Source organism: Neophocaena asiaeorientalis, unplaced genomic scaffold, assembly GCF_003031525.2.
Source record: "Neophocaena asiaeorientalis asiaeorientalis breed wild unplaced genomic scaffold, Neophocaena_asiaeorientalis_V1.1 scaffold265, whole genome shotgun sequence".
Classification (NCBI taxonomy): domain Eukaryota; kingdom Metazoa; phylum Chordata; class Mammalia; order Artiodactyla; family Phocoenidae; genus Neophocaena; species Neophocaena asiaeorientalis.
Genome location: NW_020172172.1, coordinates 899,093 through 922,031, shown reverse-complemented (window position 1 = coordinate 922,031; position 22,939 = coordinate 899,093). Strand labels below are relative to the sequence as shown.

General features: G+C 45.9%; 1 protein-coding gene across 1 annotated transcript in view; it reads right to left on the bottom strand.

The window, feature by feature from the left end:
* ITGA9 (integrin subunit alpha 9) overlaps positions 1-22,939 on the bottom strand; it is a gene marked incomplete at its 5' end in the record, with an annotated part of 338,540 nt that overhangs the window by 143,000 nt on the left and 172,601 nt on the right. Inside the window, one exon of the mRNA XM_024756339.1 lies at positions 14,402-14,478. Within this exon, the coding sequence (XP_024612107.1) occupies positions 14,402-14,478 (77 nt within the window). The remainder of the gene's footprint in view (positions 1-14,401; positions 14,479-22,939) is intronic.

The window sequence follows — 22,939 nt, the reverse complement described above, 5'->3', positions numbered from 1 at the left end:
TTTCAAATACACTTAAAAAAAATCTAAACAGCAACAATCTACATTAATTAATTTCTGCTTTTGTTTTAAATCTATAATTTTAAGGAGCTTTAGTATTCATATTGTTTATATCCTCAAAAACTGCATAAACCAATAATACTCTGTTAAACAGAATATGCTATCTGTACGGGTGTAGGTTTCAACCTTCTCCAATAGTGGGCTATTATACATAGAGTTTGAGATGTGCTTCACATCTTGCCATGCTTTATAAATCCCTTCTAATCATGCAAAACAGACTCACATGGCTGTTAACTCCAGACAGAGATCATGGGGCACCTCTGTAAGGCATGTCAACTAAAGTTTACAGAGGGTCAGGGAAATGATTCCTGGGAGTGAATTTCTGCTTTGAAAACCACTTATGTGAAATCAGAAATACCTCTATCTCCCTCATACGTACCCCCTTTGGATGGTTTTATGCTCATAAAGTAAGAGAAAAGTATTTACTAAGGTGATCTGAACTAAAATAGTGGTTTCCTTAGCAACATTCAGATCGTTCATGTAAATATGTGTTACTTAAAAAAAAAAAACAACATGTCCATATATCCTCACTGATTTTGCTAGCATCAATGTGGCCCCAGCTCTGGCTCATTTAATAACTCATTTAGTTATAGAATCAGTATTTGCTTCAAAGGCTACCTTCTTTCTAACAAGGCAGACATGAGAAGCCCGAGGGCCCTCCCTGCCCCTCCAAGAAGCTTAGGTTCCCTCCTCCTGCCCCATCTGCTTAACTGTGAAAAGAACTGCTGGTTTCCAGCGAACAGAGGAATTCAAATCCTCATCAGCCTCGACTTGAGGAGTAGTTTCCGGAATCACTAAATCTTACAACATCTGGAACAAATCAGGTTCACCAACTATAACAACTGGATTAAAGACAAAGAGTACTTTGGGGGGCAGAGGAATTCCCCAAATTTGCGGGCTGCCCAGAGGTCTGATGTCATGACGGGGATGGTGTGCAGCAATGGATGACCTGACCAGCAGCGGCCCAGTGCCACCCTGCACCACACACACCGCCCGTTAAACTCAGCCACCATGCATTTAAAATGCAAGAAGTGAACCTGCACTTCATGACGCTGGCAGGCCAGACAACTCAAGAGAGCCCAAGTCGGCAGGGCCACCGTGGTCCCTCCACAAATAACTCTGTCATGGCCATCATTTTTCCCTGTTTCTAGCTCAAGAACCAAATGGGGGATGTAAATGGTCACAGACAATGAAGTGTATTGAAATTACAAGCCTCCCTGATTTGGAAACTTCTTCCTGTGAGGTGAGCAGTCATAGGGGCCAGAGCAAAGTGGCTCTTCCCACCTGGGTCCCCAAAGGTAGAAACAAGAATAGACACTCCAGACGCAGCACTTCAAACAACCACATATGTGCCCATTTGTGCACAAAGTGGCTACCACATTCACCACGATGCCCAGTTTCTCTGCTTTGGGCCTGAAGTGTTGGTTTTCTTGAGCTCATCAAAGCTGTGATAGACAGTTACCCGTGTCTTTAACAAACCCAAACAAGGAATGAATGTTTACTTCATCACCAGTGTATCATAGATGCTGGGAGCTACAGGGTCCGGGAAATACTTCCTCCAGCGGCTTCTAGGTTTGACCCCACGTTAAAAAAAGAGAAAAATGTATAATAATATGACACAGGCCTTATAATAAAGTCTCAGTTCTGGATATTATAATAAAAATCTTTTGTCTATTCCGGTAAGCAGAGCAAAAGGTTTGTTTCTCCAACATGTATCTTTTCCCCAAATCAGGGAAAACTTCTAGAACAGGGGTTTTTAACCTGTTTTTGTCACCAGATACTCTTGGAAGTCTAGTGAAGTGAATGGACCCCTTTTCAAAATGTTTTTAAATGCATAAAATGAAAAATAGAGTTATAAAAAAACCAGCTATACCGTGATAATTATGTTTAAAAATATGGGTTTTTAAAATAACACTGAATAATAAGGTTTGGCGGTAGATCACATAGCTACCATAACTTTGAAGTAGAGATGAATGTGAATGATATTTTGAAATATGTACAACATTGTAACTTGATGTGAAAATATCAGTGATTTCTATGTGTGACAGTCACAGGTCCTGCTAATGTTATTCTGTTTTGTCGTCTACATTGACAATTGACTATGATGGTAAAATTTACTTTGAAGTTAGTGAAAATAAAGCTGTGATTGTTTTCCTATCTAAATTCACAGACCCCATGAATTCAAAGTGCAGACCACCAAGAGGATATGAACCCATATCCTCAGGTTAGGAACCTGTGTCCTACGGCAAGTGAGAGGGAGGGACTAACTCAGTGCTGATGAGTCACCAATGATGATGAGAGGCCAGGTGAAGGGAGGGATGGACAGCATGCTTAGCCTCCGACATCAGGAGGAAAAGGAAGACGTGCATTTCTGAAAGGTGTAGAATAAGAGATTTGTAACTGCTGTTGGTTTCCTTCATCTCAATCCTACTCTTCCAGGTCTACCATGATCCATCTTTAAAATCGACGAACCTGGGGAAGCTGGACAGAGAGGTGCGTAAATGAGAATTTTCTCCTTCTTGGCTCAGGAGGTTAAATGAATTGTGTTCTTCCACACAAAGAACAATTTTCTTCCAGAAAAAAAATATGAAAACTTGGGATTTCCCTGGTGGTGCAGTGGTGAAGAATCTGCCTGCCAATGCAGGGGACGTGGGTTCGATCCCTGTCTGGGAAGATCCCACATGCCGTGGAGCAACTAAGCTCCTGTGCCACAACTACTGAGCCTGTGCTCTAGAGCCTGTGAGCCACAACTACTGAGCGCGTGTGCCACAACTACTGAAGCCCACATGCCTAGAGCCCGTGCTCAACAAGAGAAACCACCGCAATGAGAAGTCTGCACACTGCAACGAGAAGAGTAGCCCCCGCTCGCCTCAACTAGAGAAAGCCGCCCACGTGCAGCAATGAAGACCCAACGCAGCCATAAATAAATAAATTTTAAAATATATGAAAACTTAAAAAATGTGTCTTTTTTTTCCCTTGAAGAAACACAATTGTGGACTGAAACAATGGCATTCACCTCCTGTTCAAATCTCATTATCACAGTAAACATTCTCAAAAAAGAGCCAGCACTCCTGGCCAGGAAGGCTGCTCACTTCACCTGAGCAGCACGTGACTTTTATGCCCTGAGGACTGTATCTGCCCTGGCTCCCACAGGGAGGACATTTTGCAATGAAAGCTGTATCTCACAGGGGGCCCCTCTCCTTTTATCCCTGCGTCTGGATAGTCCTCTTTAAAAACAAAGTCCTGGGGAAGAAGCAACCAGAAGTATTCCTAAAAGACACAAAGTCCCACTCACCCCCTGAAGGGACCTCCTAACTCATCACTCCACAGTCCTGGTTTTTAAAAATCCAAAAACCCTCCAATTCCAAGAGGGCAGATAAAAGCCCACTGGCAACTGTTTTCCCTCACTCATATCTGATAAATACATTGAATTTGGTTTCCTTTTGAAACTCACGGTTCTGAAAAAGATTCAGACTTCCTGGCCAGGAGATCTGAGAAGGAACAGATTGTGAGGTGTGAGCTCTCCAGCATCTCAGGTGAGGTTCCCTGGCAGCAAGGAAGGATTCGGGTGGTTGTGAGGGATGCCACGGGAAGCAGGACTGGAGTGGGGAAGTGTCTATGCAAGTAAGACCAAGGTGGTCTTGGGTACAGTCTAGCCTTGGCCTGATTCACAGGGGGCTCTGGAGCACAAAACACAGCATAGAGTTACTGGCACTTGAGGCAAGAGGCTGGCTTTTTGTACCTTAAATCAGCAGTCATTGGAGAGGGCTGCCCAGGATGGGTGTAACCTCTCAGGCAAGGCGACTTCCACGAGGCAAGGGCCCTTCTCCAGGTAAGAGGAAGGGCAGCTGTGAGCCTTGGCAGGGGACACTTAATGGCAGCTGGGAACGGGGCACCTGTACCATAAAATGATCTGGGCGTGGCACCAACAGCCTCCACCCAGTCTCATCATTTTTGGATCAAGATCACCTGGAATGGAGTCAGGGAGGAAGGCTCATAAAATCTAGAAGTTCTTTACCTAGTACCTTCCCTCTCATGGCAATTGCAATGAGGTGATTTATGGGCAGCTCATGTTCTACCTAAGCCTGTCACCTTGACCCTGGGAGGAGGGGCAGTGACCTCTGGGGAGAAAGCCAAAGTGGTCTTTGGTTTTCCACCTACCAAGAGAAGCAGGGCCACTTTCTGATTTGCCTGAGGTTATATCAGGTGGCTGTAAACAAATTTGGGAGAGATGCTAATAAGAGGGCATGTCCAAGAAAAATGTGTTTGGGGGAAGATTTACTTCAGAAAACAAAACAACTGTGCATCTTTGGAATTTGGCTTTTCTTCCAGTAACTAAGTCTGCCCCAGGATGGGTGCGTCTAGCATTTGTGGCAAGAGACCAACGCCACAGTCACACAGAATAAACTGCAAAAATCTTAGCAAAAAAAACAAACCAAAACAAAAAAACCCCAACAGCATGTGGCTCCCTGTTTGCTCTTGATCTGAGAGAAGTGAAGGATCCATTTGCTACATTCTTTTGGTAAATCCTTTTCTTAGGTTGAATGTCCAGTGAGAAGGAAAATGATAGCCATATCATTTTGGCCCTGCTGGAAAGATGCTTACGCATAAAACCTCTGATGGTTGGATCTATTTGGAAGCCAAGGAAAATATTAGCAAATACTATTTTCTTAGGTACACCTGTGAGGTAGATCCAGCCTTCCTGGGTGGCTGGGGAGGGAGCTGTGAGCATGGTCCCAGCCTCTTCTATGGTTGCCATGGTTACCCCTCAGCTCTGTCTTCAAGGCTCCTCTACAGATTCCCCATCCTCTTACCATCCAGATGGAAAATCTTGGTTAGTGTCTGCTCAGCAGGGGGAGGGCTGTCCCTGATACCCAATATTCATTGGGATGGATCTCTGCTGCTCAGGTGTGGTAGGGCCTCACACCAAGGTTGGTCCACCCTTTAGAAAACTACAAATCAGATCCTCCCGGAGATAGGAAGGTATTCCCCAAAGTCGTTCCAACTAGTTAGCAGCGCGTCAGAGTGGGAGCAAGAAACAGGCTATTTAAAGACAGAGGCCACAGGTCTAACGGCTAGAACACTGGACTTGGCCTCAGGAACCTCCCAGCAGGTTTTCTTTCCTACCACTGCTACTGAGCTTTCTTTCTGACCTCAGAAAAGTGACTCAAATCCCTGCCTATCAGCTTCTTGTTCTGCATCTGAAATGCTACGCTATCCATGAGAACCACCAACCATGAAGAAGCTTCGAGCTGGGCTTCTTTCCACCCCGCCTGAGTTACTGTGTAGGACAGTGGAGTCGCTGTCTGTGCTCCTCCTGGGGCTGGGCTGGAGCCAGGGCTGCAAAGCAGCACAGCTGCTTGGCCCAGCTCCACCCAGGTCCCTCCTGGGATGATGGAGCGGGCAGAGGCCCAATCCTCTCTGCCTGAGATGTGCCGTGGACACTTCCCTCACCTGCCATTGCTGCTATCCTCAGGAAAACAGGAACAAAGCTCCCAGCCCTGTACCTGGCTCATGGGTTTTCACTACAGCCAAATGCCCTTCAGTAGGTGGGTGATATACAGTGCTGCTCGGGAGAGAAGGGGAAACAGAGTAAGTTGCAGAAACATGCAAGAGGAAATCAAGTTACCACAGTAATGGAGAATGTTAGGGGTTTGGAAATGCGGAAAGAAAGCATTCCCCACAAGTTAGTGGAAAGAAGCCTGGGTGTCAAAAGGTAGCATGACACTTCTGCTGGAAATTCCAGAATGAATGCATCAACTGAGATTCTTTGAGAAAGTGGGTGTAGAAGACGTCGTCCACGCCCTTGCCACCCGCCTCAGACTGTTTCAAATGATCTTGCTGACTTCCAGCTGCCAGTGTCTGAATCTCTGTAGCTGAGGACCTTTCTTCAGAACCAGACCCGGCTGCTGTCTGTCACAGGCTGGAAGGGCACACCCAAACCCAGAGTAGTGCTCAACCAATGACTCTCCATAGCTGGTGTACAAGCACCCCAGCCCCTTCACCCCTCAGAGACAATAATTTTAAGCTGTGTGCTTCCCACCGTTCCCTAGTGTTTCCCTGCAGGATGAAGATCCAGAATCCCCTGCAGCAGCAGGGTATGAAGAGCTGATTGGTAGCCTTTCTCTATTCACATCCTTTGTCTTATGACACATAGCTCCTCCCAGCGGTAAGCACAGTTTATTTCCCCATCCCTTGAATCTGGCTGGCCCTGTGACCTTGCTTTGGCTAACAGAATGTGGCAAAAAGTGAAAACAGACCAGTTCTATAACAGGTCTCATGAGGCCTTGTGCACTGTGTTCTAGATTTTGGACCCCCAAACAGAGACACCTAGCCAACGTGAAGTTGGCTGCAGGTCCATGAAGGAGCCCAGGAGACCAGAAGACCCAAACAGATGAGCCACAGAATCTAGAGCTGAATAAATGGTGGGTTTTCTGAGGCATGAAGTTTGGGGTGATTTGTTACATAGCAATAACTAACTGATACACAGGTGTATGGTGCACCCTATTGGCAGGCTTCCCTGTAAACTTCTTTACTCCTCTACCTTTGTTCCCTGCACTCTCAAATTTACTCTCAAATCCTTGTCTCAAGGTATGCTTTGGAGAGGACTCAAACTCAGACAGGGGGGGGCCTCTTCCCTTGTGCTTCCAGGGAACTCCCTCATGTTCCCATGATTATAGTGATCACAGTGAATTATAATTACTGTTTTCATGTGTGTTTCCCCTTCTAGACCAAGAGCATCGTGTGCAGTAGTTTGTCCCTATTTGTTTTCACCAAGCCTAGTACATCCATGGCAAGTGCTCCATCGATATTTGCCATATAAATGAATACACCAGCAGCGTATCACTTCTTGTCAGTTGAGTAGAAGTATTCTGGAAAAGTAGTGCACTCTTCAATACCTCTTCCAGTGTGTGAATGGCTCTTTGTTTGCCTTACTCTGTTGGTCACCTTCCCAGGGGGTTACATCTCGCCCTCCGCCTAGGTAACTCCAACAGAAGGACCACCCACACACCCATTCATCCTTGATGTGGTCATGAAATGTGGGGGAGACACCTACTGCCTCCCTAGGGAACCCCCATCAGAGCAAGGGAGAGAGGAGAGCGAGGATGAGGAATCCTACTCTCATTGAAAAGGTTCTATTCATTGGAGCATTTCACCTTTCCTTCAAGAACATACCTTTGAAAAAAAACATTCCTATTTCCAGAGATTCCAGAAACAGCCACTACAAAAGCCAGCTGCTCCCGATCAACTCTGCACTTTTTTGTCCCAGATTTTAGAAAGACAGTGGAGGAAAAAAAATAAATAATGAATCACATGGCTAATATTCTGGTAAGGGCAAAAGTTTTCCAAGATTCTGATCAGCTCCCACTCATCTTCCTTCATAAAATAATAATAATAATAGTGATGATATTACATTTGAGGAAACTGCTGACATACCAGCCACAAGCTCACGGTCAAATCTGAGGCCCTCCAAGGAGAAAAAAGTCCAGCCTACATGTATTAAGAATATCCTGACTCGATGCTTGGGCCACCATTTTGGCCCAGCAGGACTGGTGTCTGTGGTCTCCAGTGAGAAAAGCTTTTGAACAGCACCTCACATGTCAGACAGCACAGGGGAAGCATGACTGGGGATGGATGGGAGGCATCTTTGAGGATGGATTTTTTCTACTCATCCACCTCCTTTCTGAATTGGGGCTTTTCACACAGAGGAGGACTTTTCCCCCAGATCCCCAGCCTTGATCCTTCTGGTCCAGAGCCAGCCTCAGCAACTGAAGCCAGTGTACCGGAAGAGAGCAGGATGCAGAACTGGACACTCCCAGCTTTAATCCCCACCCCCAGCCCTGACCACCATGAGCCCTTGAGCAAGTCACCTGTCTCCCTAAGCCTCTGCGTCCTCCACACTATAAAGAGTGTAATAATACTTACTTCTTAGTGTCACTGACCAGGTTAAATGAAATGATAATGCTAGCTCTCATCTACTGAGTGCTTACTATAAGCCAAGCTTTTGGAAGCACTTAAATATGTTTTAATTCGTTAAGTACTCAAAACAACTTTAATAACGTGTTGCTATTATTTCTCCCATTTTACAGAAGAGGAAACAGAGGCACAGAGGTGTGAAGCAACTTGCCCGAGGCTGTGCAGTTGTGCAGACACTACAGTGGACTCTAGCACCTATAGTCCTAGTATAGGGTACCTAGTACATGATAGGAACTCAATAAACAGGGGTCTCTTCCCCTTCATAAAAGAAGACAACTTTACTTCTACCCTATGCTATGCAGTTGATGATTTTGGTCACTGTACCATTTTTAGGAAGGTGAACAATTTGTTTCAAACTCTAAATGGCGCTCTGGGTATAGTGATCCTCCTCTTGAAGGCTGGTTTTTCATGGATGGAGCCACCCATCTCCCAGCCAAGTGTTTTAGGAAATGCACTTGGTCCCCCACCCACACCACAAAAATAGCCTTACTAAGGCTACAACCAGAAGACCATTATATGTGGCCACTAGATGGTTCTTCCAACTTCATATATATTCTTACTGTGCCTTTTTACCTCCCTTAAGAGTTCTTTCACTATTGGAGTTGGCTAGCCAGAAGGCACTGAAATTTCCACTGGTCTCCTATAGGATGCATCAAGGAAAAAATTTTTTTAACTTAACTGCCATAATGTTTATTTCTCTTTTCTTTATCTTAATCACATGTGATATATTCTTAGGTACTGTGAGTAGCCAGACAGATGAAACAAAACATAGTCGCATCATTTTACAAATGGAATTTTCAGTCCTGTTTAAAGAAACTAAACAGCTTCATTCCTATTCCTGGACATTTTGGAAATGGTGTGTTTTGGAACGAGGCTCAAGACCATTGAAGACTGTAGACTTTTAATTGCAGAGTTGGTTGTTTTAAGAGACAACAGGCCTGCCAGAATTCATGCTCTCTGGAGAGAAAAATAAAAACATCTGTGAGTCCCAGTCACAGACAGCATTTCCTGGCTTGATCCCTGGCCACTTGAGGTGACCCAATCACTCCCAGATATCTTTCCCTCTGTTTTCTCAAGACAAAGAATCCTCAGCCTATGGGTACTCTGGCTGCTTCCCACCACAACACCTTGTACTGTGCTGTCTACCCTGTTGTCGGAGGGACTTTTCTCTGTTACCCCTTGGCTTCAACCTTATAGTACAGTGGATGACAGCCAACGGGAGAGCTAGGCTCTAAAGACAGCACGAAAGGCAAAAATTCCGTCCAAATTGTCCTTTTGAAGCCCTTGGGGAGGCACCACGGTGGAGATCAACACAATATCTCTCATAAGCCCAACCCTACCCAAGGTGCTCCTGCACTGAGACCAAGGGCGGCCACTCCATGGACCTGAGCCAGGGATGCAGGAACTGAGATGCTAGAGAGAGTAACTGACTCAAAACTCAAGCTGGACCGTACTTTCAGTCAGTGGAATACAGAACCCAATGACCCACACCATCTAAATCTCAATCCCCACCCCCACTCCTCTCTCCCTACCCCTTCAGTGTGCCTACCTGCATTTTTATTAGGTAAAATCCATTCATGCTACAATCCTGCTATACCTCCACTGGCTTCAGGATGAAACCCAAACTCATAGGTGTGTCACAATATAGTGTTTCTCTCTCTCTCTCTCTCTCTTTCTCATCTCTTACTGTGTTCTCCTGGCCTGTGTTCAGTATTTTGGCCATAAGCATCTTTGCCACAAGCATTTTTGCAGCAAATATTTTTGCCACATAACTAATTGACCATAAGGCAATTTTGCCATAAAAGATAAAAGAACTGGTTGATTTATATTACATAAATCTAGGCACTCATAACACTCTACACGGTGACAAGGAGACAGGCAGTCTTAAAGCACTGGATGATAACAGCTACATGTGTCGACTTGATTGTAAACATGGTGATAAAACTTACTGGAAATATGAAATAAGAGAGGGTAAAGCCAGATTGCATACTCTACTAGAAAATAATAACATAGCAGTTTGCAAATCCTTCAGATGTTTTAAGGTGGAGAGTTGAACACACATTTCCCATGAACTTTGGAACATCTATCAATGAACGTGTGACAAGATGCCAGGAACACACAACAGTGTAGAGGCTTTCACAACACAAAGCTCAGTTACAAATGTGCATCCCAGTATTTGGAAACTGATCCCTCTCTTAATGGAGGAAGAAATCTTAGCAAAAAAGAAAAAGTGTGATGCTGAACGGGAAAACAAATCACATTTTAAATGTATTCAAATATTTTGCATTTTGCAATAAAGTCTTTTAATCTTCGTTAATTCATTTTTCATGTTCCATTATGTCCTGTTTAATGATGCTCTTTTATTTTTTATCTTTTACAGGAGAATTGCCTTATAGCCAATTAGTCACATGGTGAAAATGCCTGCAGCAAAAAGTCTTGTGGCAAAGATGTTTACAGCAGAGAAGCTCATGGCAAAAATACCTCCTGACCGACTCCTTCACTCCAGATGCCTGCAGATCTGCATGGAAATCCTGCCCTCCACGCCTCTGTGCCTCTGCTCACATTTTCCCTCTGCCCCGAATGTCTGGACGCATTGCCTTTAATTCCTCCTCTTGGAAGCTGTTCCAGGGCCCCATGATGACCCATCTACCTACCTCTCTTCCAGCACTGACCAGGCACTGACAGCACCCAGCTGTCCTCTCCCACCACATAGGGCATCCTGGGAGAGCGGGGGCCCATATTTCTTCCCTGACTTGAACAATAAAGAAATGTACATCCCATCCCTGGCAGTAAGGAATCAAGAAAGTTACACAATAACCAAAACAGCTTACTCCTGGTTCAAGCTACCAAGCCTTCCTTTGACAACCAAATTCAGATCTTGGCTTCCGTGAGCAGTTTACTGACTGTGCCTTCCCTCTCTGTGTGCCTGGCTCTGTGCAAAGATCTGGGGAAATTCAAAGTAATGTAAACCCTGGGCTTGGTTTTGTATCTCTACTTAGCCAATTACCAGTTAATGTTTCTCTGATGGCTCCCTTGGGGACATTTATGGGCCCAAGAGTATAATGAAGGTTTGTTTAATGGCGGATTCAGCCAAAAGGCTATTTTGAGAGACCAAGGGGCCTCCTGGGAAATAACTCATCCTAGGGAGATGCTCAGAGCTTTGGTCCAAGGACGTTACTTCGGAGATTTGGAAAATCTCCTCCCACAATCTCTAGGTCTCATGTCTGAGTTGCAGGAAGATGGAATTGCAAGAAAGGCTGAAATAGTCCTGAAAATTATAAGGCACCAGGAAAGCGACACAGAGACCCTGTTCTTTATGTGGTATAATAGATTGCATTATGGTTCCAATTTTCACCCCTCCCTAAATTTGCCTCCTTTGCTGTATGACTGCAGTTCTCCTCACTAAAAGGGCACAGAACAATAGTTCCCAGTCCCTTGACTTTGAGACTGGTTATATGACTTGCTGTGACCAGTGGAATAAAGCTGAAGTAAGAATGCACCAGCTCTGAACCTAGGCCTTGAGAGTTATCGCATGTTTCTGCTTGCCCTCTTGCACCGGTGCCATGCTATGAGAAGAATACACCTAGGCTAGGACACTGGTTCCAGCAGGACTGTGAAAGACACATGAAGCAGAGGTGAACTGGGTCACCTGAGCCTAGCTGAGAACCACCTACCCTCTGTTGAACCCCAGATGCATAAGCAAGTCAACCAAGACCCAGCTGAATCCAGCCTGGGCCAGCCAACTCTCAGCTGACCTGCAGTTCCCGGAGAATAAACGATTGCTGGTTTAAGCCATTGAGTTTTGGCTAGTTTGTTATACAGTATTTTCTTGTGGTTCTAGCTAGCTGATACATACCGGAGTCTGGGCCCTGGCCACCACACCAGTTGTTCCCATATTATTGATTACTGGGCCCAGAGAACAGACCTGACTCTGACCAACAGTCCTGAAAAGCCAGGGTAAGGCAGTGGAGGCAGCTTTAGGGAAAAGATGCCTTACTGACCATGAGCCTTGGGTTTCATATTTTAACATATGAAAAGCACAATGCAATACAGATGGATTTGACTGTCCACTAATGGGCAGCAAGAACATTAGGACTCTTCTAATATTTAACCTTAGAGCAAGTGAACATTTTCCCAACACATGAAGTTTTCTACAATCCAAAATAAGTTTCCACCATTTACAGTCTGCCTCAAGATAAAACAAATCCACATATTTTTGTTTCATGTTACTTTTCCCCTAAAACACTTTTTGGAAGACCTTTCTAAAACTAAAGTCATGATCTGATAACTTATGAACCTTCTTTAGAATTGGTTTCTCTCATAATCCCAGGAGGACCTTCTGACTAATGTTAAAACAATTCCAATACCCACTTATCAGTTTGAAATACTTTTCTAAGCTTGGCACAACATGTGCTACTTTAATCTACTACACTAAGTTCTAAGTAAAAGTAATGCTAATTAATACTTAAGAGGTTTGGAAGAGTATCTGTGTGTATGCGGAGGGGCGGATGGGGGGCGGTTACGTCACCTTTCCCCCCGATAAATGTAAACAAAAGAAAAAGAATCTTATGGGATATGGGGATATACGTATACACATATCTGATTCACTTTGTTATACAGCAGAAATTAACACACCATTGTAAAGCAATTATACTCCAATAAAGATATTTTAAAAAAAAGAATTCTTACTACTACTTTTCTTTGATGAATAACAGGTTATTTATCAAAAGAAGTAAAGACGTCCTAGTGTAGTTACTGGTCCGTGATGGGATATTTCTTTCATTCCACCCAAACTTAACTCTCACAGTTAAGACACACAATATGGCATTTTAGAGGATACCTATCAACACTGATGACTGTTTTTGAGAAATGGTAATAAATAGCATGGAGGTTAAAACAATTCCAATACCCACTTATCAGTTTGAAATACTTTTCTAAGCTTGGCACAACATGTGCTACTTTAATCTACTACACTAAGTTCTAAGTAAAAGTAATGCTAATTAATACTTAAGAGGTTTGGAAGAGTATCTGTGTGTATGCGGAGGGGCGGATGGGGGGCGGTTACGTCACCTTTCCCCCCGATAAATGTAAACAAAAGAAAAAGAATCTTATGGGATATGGGGATATACGTATACACATATCTGATTCACTTTGTTATACAGCAGAAATTAACACACCATTGTAAAGCAATTATACTCCAATAAAGATATTTTAAAAAAAAGAATTCTTACTACTACTTTTCTTTGATGAATAACAGGTTATTTATCAAAAGAAGTAAAGACGTCCTAGTGTAGTTACTGGTCCGTGATGGGATATTTCTTTCATTCCACCCAAACTTAACTCTCACAGTTAAGACACACAATATGGCATTTTAGAGGATACCTATCAACACTGATGACTGTTTTTGAGAAATGGTAATAAATAGCATGGAGGCTAAAACAATCTCTCAGAAGGAATTGTCTCAAAAGGAACCCATTCCCTGAAATGTGGTTAAATGACTCAGGACCAGCACCTTCAAAAAGTCTGAAATAAAAGGTTGGCAGAGAGAAAACAGAAGGCCTTTACGGAAGGTTCACCTTTAGCTGAGGGTTCACGTTCTGTAGGAGGAAGCCCTGCTCCAGGAGACTGGCTGTCTGTCCCCTGGATCAGGACAGCCGCCCCTCTCCTCCACCTGCTCCTGCCACAGAACCATTACTTGTTGTTAAAGCACAACACTTTAAGTGTGGGGAAAAAAATAAAAAGAACCTTTATAGTAGTTCCCTTTATAATAATAAACTGAATCATAGGGGTTGTTCCAAACAGTTAAATATTGGCAATTTCACATGGCTCAACTTAATACAATGAGTAAACCTAAAATACACCCCTCAGGACTTCCCTGGTGGCTCAATGGTTAAGAATCCTCCTGCCAATGCAGGGGACACGGGTTTGAGCCCTGGTCCGGGAAGATCCCACGTGACACGGAGCAACTAAGCCCGTGAGCCACAACTACTGAGCCTGCGCTCTAGAGCCCGTGAGCCACAGCTACTTAAAAAAAAAAAAAAAAAAAAAAAAAAAAAAACATTACATTAAAAATAAAATACACCCCCCAACACATACACATCACCAATATTCAGGGAAATTAGAAATACAAAACTCTAATTGTGAGATATGTGAGACTACAAACAAAACAAAAACCAAACTATCCCCCCAAATAATACCTGTTGTTAAAATTACAGTATAATATACACTTTCTTAAACTGCAACTTTTCATTTTAAACCCACCTCTATTTACCCTCTTCGGTGGGGAAATCTGCACATGCAGACTTTGGGCCTGAAGTCAGGACAAACAGCTTCCCAGAACAAAGTCAAGAAGGGGGCACTGACTCACCTGGAGAGTAACAGGTGACCCTGAAGCTGCAGGTCGGCGGCACAGTCCTCAGATCGGCAATTCCTTTCAAACACGGTCTGTGAGGGAGACACAAGAGGAAAAGCAAAACAGGGTTAGTGGCAAACGAGTAAATAACAGCTAACCACTTCCTTCCAAATCAGTGGGAATTCTTCCCGTGTGCTTGAGGCACAGCGAGGCCAAACAATACCAGAGGCCAAACAATACCAAAAAGTCGGAGTTTGGAGCAGACAAAGGTTTACTAAAGGGCCCTGCAAGGTGTCAGCGTCTCATGCCTTAAAAACCCTAAACTCCCTGAAAGCTTTCAGCAAAGCCCTTTTACAGGAAAGGTGAGGGAGGGGCGGGGTTCATTGTTGGAATCTTCTTGGTGTCAGATCCTTTGTTCCTGAGGTCGGGTCACATATTCCTGTAAACGTCCACCAAACAAATGTTACTCTCTGTTATGACAAGAAGGGGCAAGGTCCCAAGGCTCAACTTTCGCCCTCCAAGGTCCTCGTTAAGAGGTTGGCGGCGCCCTCAGGGCCAGGTCCCCAGGCGCCCAGGACCCAGCCGGCCCTCAGGCTCCTTAGCCCGCCCAACTGGGAGCCAGGTCCCGCCGACTGCGACCCAGGGTGGCTGTCGCCGCCATTAGGTCGCGGAGGTGGGCATGGGGGAGAGGTTCGCCGCTGCCCCAAGGCCGGAGCCCAGTGACAAGGGCTCTGGAGCCCTGCAGGACACAGTCCTCGGCCTGTCCCCGAGCCCCCAGCTCACCCGCCGGTGGAGGCCGAAAGGCCTGGAGGGCCCCGGGCAGAAGGCCGTGACCCATCTGTCTCCACACTCTCCGCCGCGATGACCGCTTCCCTGCTGACTCGGCGGAGTGGGACGTCTAACCGCTGCACCCCAGATCTCGCGCTGAGGGTCTCGCGGTAAAGGCCACGCGGCTGCCCCGCCCCTATTACAATTCGGGTAAGTCCCCCACCCCCATGGAGCCAGGTCCCGCAGGGCGAGGGGTCCTCAGCAGTTAACAAGGAAACCCAAGTCAGGGGTGGCCTTGACCACAGAGGGCACCCCTTGTCTGATTCGTCTCTTAGGCTGCTCAAGTGCTTCTTCAAGTAGTTGTTTCAAGAAAGGTACACGGTAGGTGTTCTTCCCATCTTTGAGATGATCTTTAAATGCTCTCAGATCGGAATGAATAATAACCCATGTGAGTCAAGAACTCTTAGGTTACAGTCTGGTCATTTCCCTCTGCTGTCGTGGCGAGGCAGAAAATCCGTATTTGATATGGGTTCTGCCTGAACGAGGGGTTCATACTATAATTTTTAATTCCAAAGGGGAAAGTCAAAGGCAATTAGGCTCTGAGGCCAAGGGCACCACAGCCAACTGAAGGGATCCTGTCTCGGGAGGGCAGCCAGTAGCTATCAGGATGGAGTGTCCTTTCTCTAACCAAGGCTGGGCCTCCTGGGCCTCCAGGGCCTCCACCCAGTGCTGGGGCCTAAAGCTCACTATGCCACACCCGACATCTTTCCAGGGGGCTTGCAGCGTGTGCCTGAGCTGAGCCTACCTGTGGAGGGCAGCCAGGAATCAGGAGCGGCTCTGGGGAGGAGTTACAGTTTTCTTCTCTCTGTGGTACCCGGGCAGGCTTGTCTGTCCTTTCCTCTGGTCTCAATCTCTCTGATGTCTCTAATCCGTGAACAGCAGGCTTCCTGAGTCCACACCGACAGAGACTCTTCACTAGTTAGATGCCTTTGATCACTTTGGTGGGATTTTGGAAAGAAAAGCCTGTGGCCGTTTTTCAGTTGTCATTTATTCACTATTCAACTTCTCTGTCATCAGTACTCATATTTCTGGGTCCCCCTCTAACACATACAGAGAACATAGTTCCAGGTGATTCATCCTACTCCCACAAGACAAGTCCAGGCAGCTTCTCTGAGCATCCATGTGGACTCCAGCAAACATGCTGGCCAACGAACAATCTAGACCCAACCAGGCAGAGTAACTTTGCTTATGGAAATTCATATTCCTGTGTCACATTTCCAAAAGAATAATATGTCCCAGACAACATTCCCTGCCGTGAGTGTGGGGGAAAAACTCATGAAAGTCTTGAGTAAAAAAAGGACATTCCCGGGCTTCCCTGGTGGCGCAGTGGTTGAGAGTCTGCCTGCCAATGCAGGGGACATGGGTTCAAGCCCTGGTCTGGGAAGATCCCACGTGCCACGGAGCAGCTGGGCCCGTGAGCTACAAATACTGAGCTCTGCGCGTCTGGAGCCTGTGCTCCGCAGCAAGAGAGGCCGCGATGGTGAGAGGCCCGCGCACCGCGATGAAGAGTGGCCCCCGCTTGCCACAACTAGAGAAAGCCCTCGCACAGAAACGAAGACCCAACACAGCCAAAAATAAATAAATGAATAAATAAATTAAAAAAAAAAAAAAAAGGACATTCCCATGTTCTTTTAGACAACACTGGAGGCAAAGAGAGAGCCAAATTTCCAGGAGATTTTAATAGGGGGCATTTGTGATTTATTTGCCATCTCAGTCAAGGAGAAAACAGGAATAAGTGGATGTGAGGTCTGCATGAATATCTCAGGTGGGAAAAGGCAGCTTTCCGAGGTTAGAAATGAGGAGAAACACCAAAGATGACTTTACCACCAAGCTGATGAAACTTCAGGCTGAAGGGCCTTCACTGACACGCTCCCACCGGGGCCTTGCACCTCACTTTCTATTCATGATGTTACTTGATTTTCCCCAAGAGAAGCTCTCCTCCCAAATCATATAAGCTTTAGGCTTCGCTATACCCAGCTCTGCCCCTGGTGACAGGCTTCTCTTTACAAGTGTTTCTCCCATTTTACAGGCAAGAGACAGTCTGACTTCCAGCCTTTGGAGGTGGGGTGCGGTGGGGTAGGGAGCAGGTGAGAACTGACAAGGAGGAAGGGACCTACAGCCATTCCGTGGCACACAATCTGAAAAAATGAGGTGCCTGCCCTCCTCAGCTCCATCTCCCTGGCTCTCCTGTGCCAGCCACCCCTCAGCCTGGCCGTATAACTTCCCACCTCAGGGCCTCCCCACATGCTGAGCCCAAATGCCTCCACCGGGTTCACCTGGTATGTGTCCTCTCATCCTTCAATGAGCAAATCAAAACCACATCCAGCCCCTGATAAGCTTGGGCTCTGTCATAAGTTCTTGTAGTTCATGTACTTTTCCTTCTACTGCTCATCTCGATTGTAACTAATTAATTTTATCATTACGTGTTTCCCGTTTGTCTCCCCTGCTAAAATGATGCTCCAGGACTGTACTGGTCTTGTTCACCCCTGTGCCTGCCCTCAGACCCCAGCATGTAGAAGCTGCCACACTGGAGGACCCCACATGCTCTGAGAGATGGGGTGACCGTTGGAACATGGGCCAATGAGAATACACTGCTCATCAACACCAAAGCTGTAGCCCTCCCCAGCAAAGAACTGTTGCTCAGCTACAAGCTCTGTCCTTGGTCTGACTCTCCCTTGTACTCTGCTCTCTATTTCCTGTCCCTGAAACTAACTTCTCTAGCTGTTAAGTCCTCCAGTGCTGCTGAATTTCCTTCCAACAAAGGCAAGCACTGAGTCTGCCATACACACACTCACACACAAAAACTGGGTGTATATACACACATATACACACACACACACACTCACATACACATTAGTTGAGTGCTTACAATGACCAGCTAAAATTAAGCACAAACTATAGTGAGAAGATAAAGCACAAGCTTAGAAATCAGTCCAGGACTCAATTTCCACATTTACAAAACGAAAATAACAGCATTAGTGACAATCTTGTTAATCCAGATGAGCATTTAGCTGGGAGTGGGAGTTTGTGGCTATTACGCTGTTCTTGTTTTAGGCCTCACTGTTTGTCTACACCAGCAAATGTGAATGACAAGGATGGTATGTAAGAGTGAGGTAAGAGTGAGCTCCATGAAGATTCCCCAGTGGACAGTGCAGTACAAGACCATAGAGAGAGAATCAAAATGAATCTCTCTCTGTGTAGACGACTGTACTTTCTGAAAACCAATGCACGATGTCTCCCATTGCACTCTTTACAATGTGACTCTGAGATTCCTCCCACAGAGAATGGAGTCAATACTTTACCCTTTGAATCTGGGTGGATTTGTGGCTGCAGAGAAGTGGTGCTTTGCAATTTCCAAGCCTAGTCATCAAAAGTACTAGAGGTTCCTCTGAGTTCTCTCGGGGCATTAGCTCCTGGACTATAGCTACTACCCTACAAGGAAGCCATGGAGAGGGCCACGTGGAGAGAAACTAACCGGCAGCATCAACTCGAGGCCACGGAAGTCAGCCACCATGGAAGTGGGTCCCCCAGCCCCACCAAGCTGCCATGATGTGGAGCAGAGATGAGCAGCTCTGACCAGGCCCTGCCAAATTTCAAATTCATGAACAAAATGAATGACTGCTGTTATTTTAGGCCACTACATTTTGGGATAGTTTATTTTACAGAAATAGATTACTGGAATATTCCTCAACCTAATGGCCTCCCCTAACTTGGGTAATGGTGTGAACAAAAGTGGCTGTGCATTCCAAGCCCTGGCAAAGCCTTGGCTTAGGCAAGACCCTCCCCAGGCTGGGAATGAAGTTGTCTTATAGGTAAAATATCAAGACAGCAAGGAATCAAGAGACCTGTGTCATCCACCTTGGAGACTGAAGTTGAAACTCAGAGATCCTGCGCTTGGGACCTGGATTTGTCTCTCTGGGGCAAGTGACAGTTTTGTTTCCTGAGGAACTGAAAAACATCTCTCTGGGGCAGAAGTGGGGACAGTCTGAAGCCTCAGAATGCTAGCTGACAGCATAGTTTCCAGGAGCAAGTAAAAAATATCACTCCTGTACAAAGCGGAAAGAGTACAGGTTCTCCCTGAAGCCAATGGGCCAAACTACCAATTTTTCAACTTCTCCTCTGCCTGCTTCTCCACGTCTCCCTAACCCTCTGGGCAAACACAGGCCTGGCTGCCTAAAGCAGGCAAATCTCAACCCAGCTTGGAAGCAGTCTCTCCCACCTCCTTCCAGCCTCGACCTCTGATTGGAAAATCCCTGTTAATTTTTTTTTTTTTTTTTAACCTGGAAGCAGCCATTCTGGAAAATGGAAACAGAGCTAAGAAGACATCATCTCTGAGGACATCCCTGGTGGCACAGTGGTTAAGAATTTGCCTGCCAATGCAGGGGACACTGGTTCAAGCCCTGGTCCGGGAAGATCCCACATGCTGCGGAGCAACTAATCCCGTGCGTCACAACTACTAAAGCCTGCATGTCCTAGAGCCCGTGCTCCGCAACAAGAGAAGCCACCACAACGAGAAGCCCACGCACCGCAACGAAGAGTAGCCCCCGCTCGCTGCATCTAGAGAAAGCCCGCGCGCAGCAAAGAAGATCCAATGCAGCCAAAAATAAATAAATAAACTAAAAAAAGAAAAAAAAAAAAAGACATCATCTCTGATTCCTCTCTGTTTACAGGAGATTAAACTCCTTTTCTTAGGAGACGACTGTTTCCTGACTTGGGCTTTGCAGTCTGGACACCCAGTGGCCTCCCCAGCCTCATGGACTAGATTTCCATGCTGGCTCCTTCCTCACCCTAGTCTTCATCTCAGCTTTCCCTGGAGAATACACTTTTCTTTTTGAAATCCTTTCTCCAGCTTCTCCTCCAATCATTACTCTACTTGTTTTAGAGTAAGGTTGGCAGATTTTTCTGTAAAGGGCCAGACAGTAAATATTTTCAGCCTTGAGGGCCAGACGGTCTCAGCTACAACTGCTCAGCTCTGTTGCTAGAGCAAAAGCAGACATATGTAAAGGAATGGCCATGGTTGTGTCTCAGTAAAACTTTATTTATAAAAACAGGCAGCAGGCTAGATTTGGCCAGCAGACTGTAGTTTGCCCATTCCTGTTCTATAATATTTGGATACTTGTTTCCTCATTCCCTTTAGGCCAGGGGGGTTGGGGGGAGGGTAGAAGACAATGAATTCAGTTCAATTTAAATTTTGCTCTGAACCAGAGCACAGAGGCTGCAGTTGGCTGTGTTTTTCTCACAAAGCTGTGGCCACCAAGGCCAGAACAACCTTGGGTGCGTGTGATAGCTCAATGGCTGCCCTGGCCAAGGCTGACCAGAAAAGCAGTCGCCCAGGTGCTCAGGCCTTGGAGGGCCGATTTTCTCCCACCCAAATCTACAGTGGAAAAATCTGCACTGATCTAGCAGGAAGTAGGATTCTTAGTCTATTCCAGCTGTCACATTCAGAGGAGGCTCAGTTTCTTGAAGTTGGTGATATTAGCTTTAAAAATATATAAATCATTGATGTAGGACAGACACTGTTTATAGGGTTGCCATGGCAAACCGGTCCCATGCTGACGCCTAAGAAAATAGGACAATTGGATTGGGTGGGAATTAATGCTTTTCAAATCCCAGCCCAAGGCTGTTTGTAAGCTAAAATGAGCGAGACATTTCCTGATGGGCAATCTGACTTTGCAGAAGGTCTCTGCCTGGACAACAGGAGGGACATTTCTGAACTGCTGCTCCTCCCATCGTCCCACATAAGTTCCAGAGGCCCCAGCCATAGGTAATTCATGCCTGCAGCCCCCAGCACCTAGCATAGTATTAAACATTTGTGTGTGTGTGTGTAAATGCCATGACCTGAGTGTAAGAGGTTTCTCCTTCCCAATTCCATTTTAATGCTTTTTCCAGAATGCAAAATTGTCCTTAATGTGGCACATTAAAGACCTCATTCCTGGGTGGTCCCAGGAATTTCAGCTCTATTGAGTCTTATACCCAAATGAAGGAAGAGTCTCATAGCTTGGTATTTAAAATCAGGTCATGGGCTTCCCTGCTGGCGCAGTGGTTAAGAATCCGCCTGCCAATGCAGGGGATTTGGGTTCAAGCCCTGGTCCGGGAAGATCCCACATGCTGCAGAGCAACTAAGCCCATGCGCCACAACTACTGAAGCCCGCATGCCTAGAGCCCGTGCTCCGCAACAAGAGAAGCCACCGCAATGAGAAGCCCGCGCACCGCAACAAAGAGTAGCCCCACTCACTGCAACTAGAGAAAGCCTGCACACAGCAACGAAGACCCAACGCAGACAAAAATAATAAATAAAATAAAATCAGGTCATGCAGACAGACTTGCTTTCTAAAGAATAGCACGTCCACAAGGATAAATGAAAGACAAATACTTTGTAAAATTAAAGCTGAGAAATTCCTTCTATCTCAGGGTCTGTATAAATTGTACTTTCAGATTTTGAAATCATGGGAGGAGTCCAGTTGGTTTCCCTTTAAACAACAAACGTGGTACTGATTTTGCTTCATGTCCCCCATGGAAAAACTGGAAGTGAGAAATGCTTCTGTCTTTTGGGCATCCCTTGGTTTACTCCATGGCCCTGTGGTTCGGAGAACAGCCCCCACTGCCTGAAGGCAACATTCTGAAGATCTAGTTCAATCCCCATGAAGAAATGAGTGGGAGGAGGAACTGCTCAGGGAGGTCCTGCCCACACGGGCCTATACCTGGCCTCTGGACCCTCCCAGTGTCCTTTCCAGGTCTGCCTGAGACTTGGTGGCTTTTTGCAGGCCATATTTCAAGTCCCTCTACAACAACCTCAGCCATCAACTCTCCTCTAGGGATCTCCTGCCTTCCAGGACCAGAATTTCCTTCTTTTTTTCTTTTTTCTTATAAATTTATTTATTTATTTTTGGCTGTGTTGGGTCTTCGTTGCTGCGTGTGGGCTTTCTCTAGTTGCGGCAAGTGGGAGCTACTCTTCCATTGCGATGCACAGTCTTCTCATTGCAGTGGCTTCTCTTATTGTGGAGCACGGGCTTTAGGCGTGAGGGCTTCAGTAGTTGTGGCGCACCGGCTCAGTAGCTGTGGCTCATGGGCTCTAGAGCGCAAGCTGAGTAGTTGTGGCACACAGGCTTAGTTGCTCCGCGGCATGTGGGATCTTCCCAGACCAGGGCTCGAACCTGTGTCCCCTGCATTGGCAGGTGGATTCTTAACCACTGCGCCACCAGGGAAGCCCCAGAATTTCTTTCATTTCTTCTTTTTTTTTTAAAGGGCCAGAGTTTCTTTGCCTTGATTTTTACCCTGGAATCTTTTGTGTTCTTTGTTTATTTATTTTTTTAAGAAAAGGTTGCTGTTAGTCACAAGAGGCAGAAAACAGAACCAACAAGTTCAAAAAAAGGGTCTGGTGCTGTCAGAGAAAAGGAAGAGTATTCTAGCCATGCTTCTTTTTTTTTTTTTAATTTGGCTGCGCTGGGACTTAGTTGCAGCACGTGGGATCTGTAGTTGTGGCATGCGGGCTCCTTTAGTTGCAGCATGTGGGATCTATTTCCCTGACCAGGGATGGAAACCGGACCCCCTGCATTGGGGAGCACAAAGCCTTAACCACTGGAGCACCAGGGAAGTCCCTAGCCATGCTTCTAAAAGCTGCTGAGTCAGACGTAGTCAGGCAACTAGGAGTGAGAAAGATGGCTTCAAACTGGAGAGGACGCCAGGGGGACCTCTCCTCCCCTGTCTGCAAGAACATCATGTGAA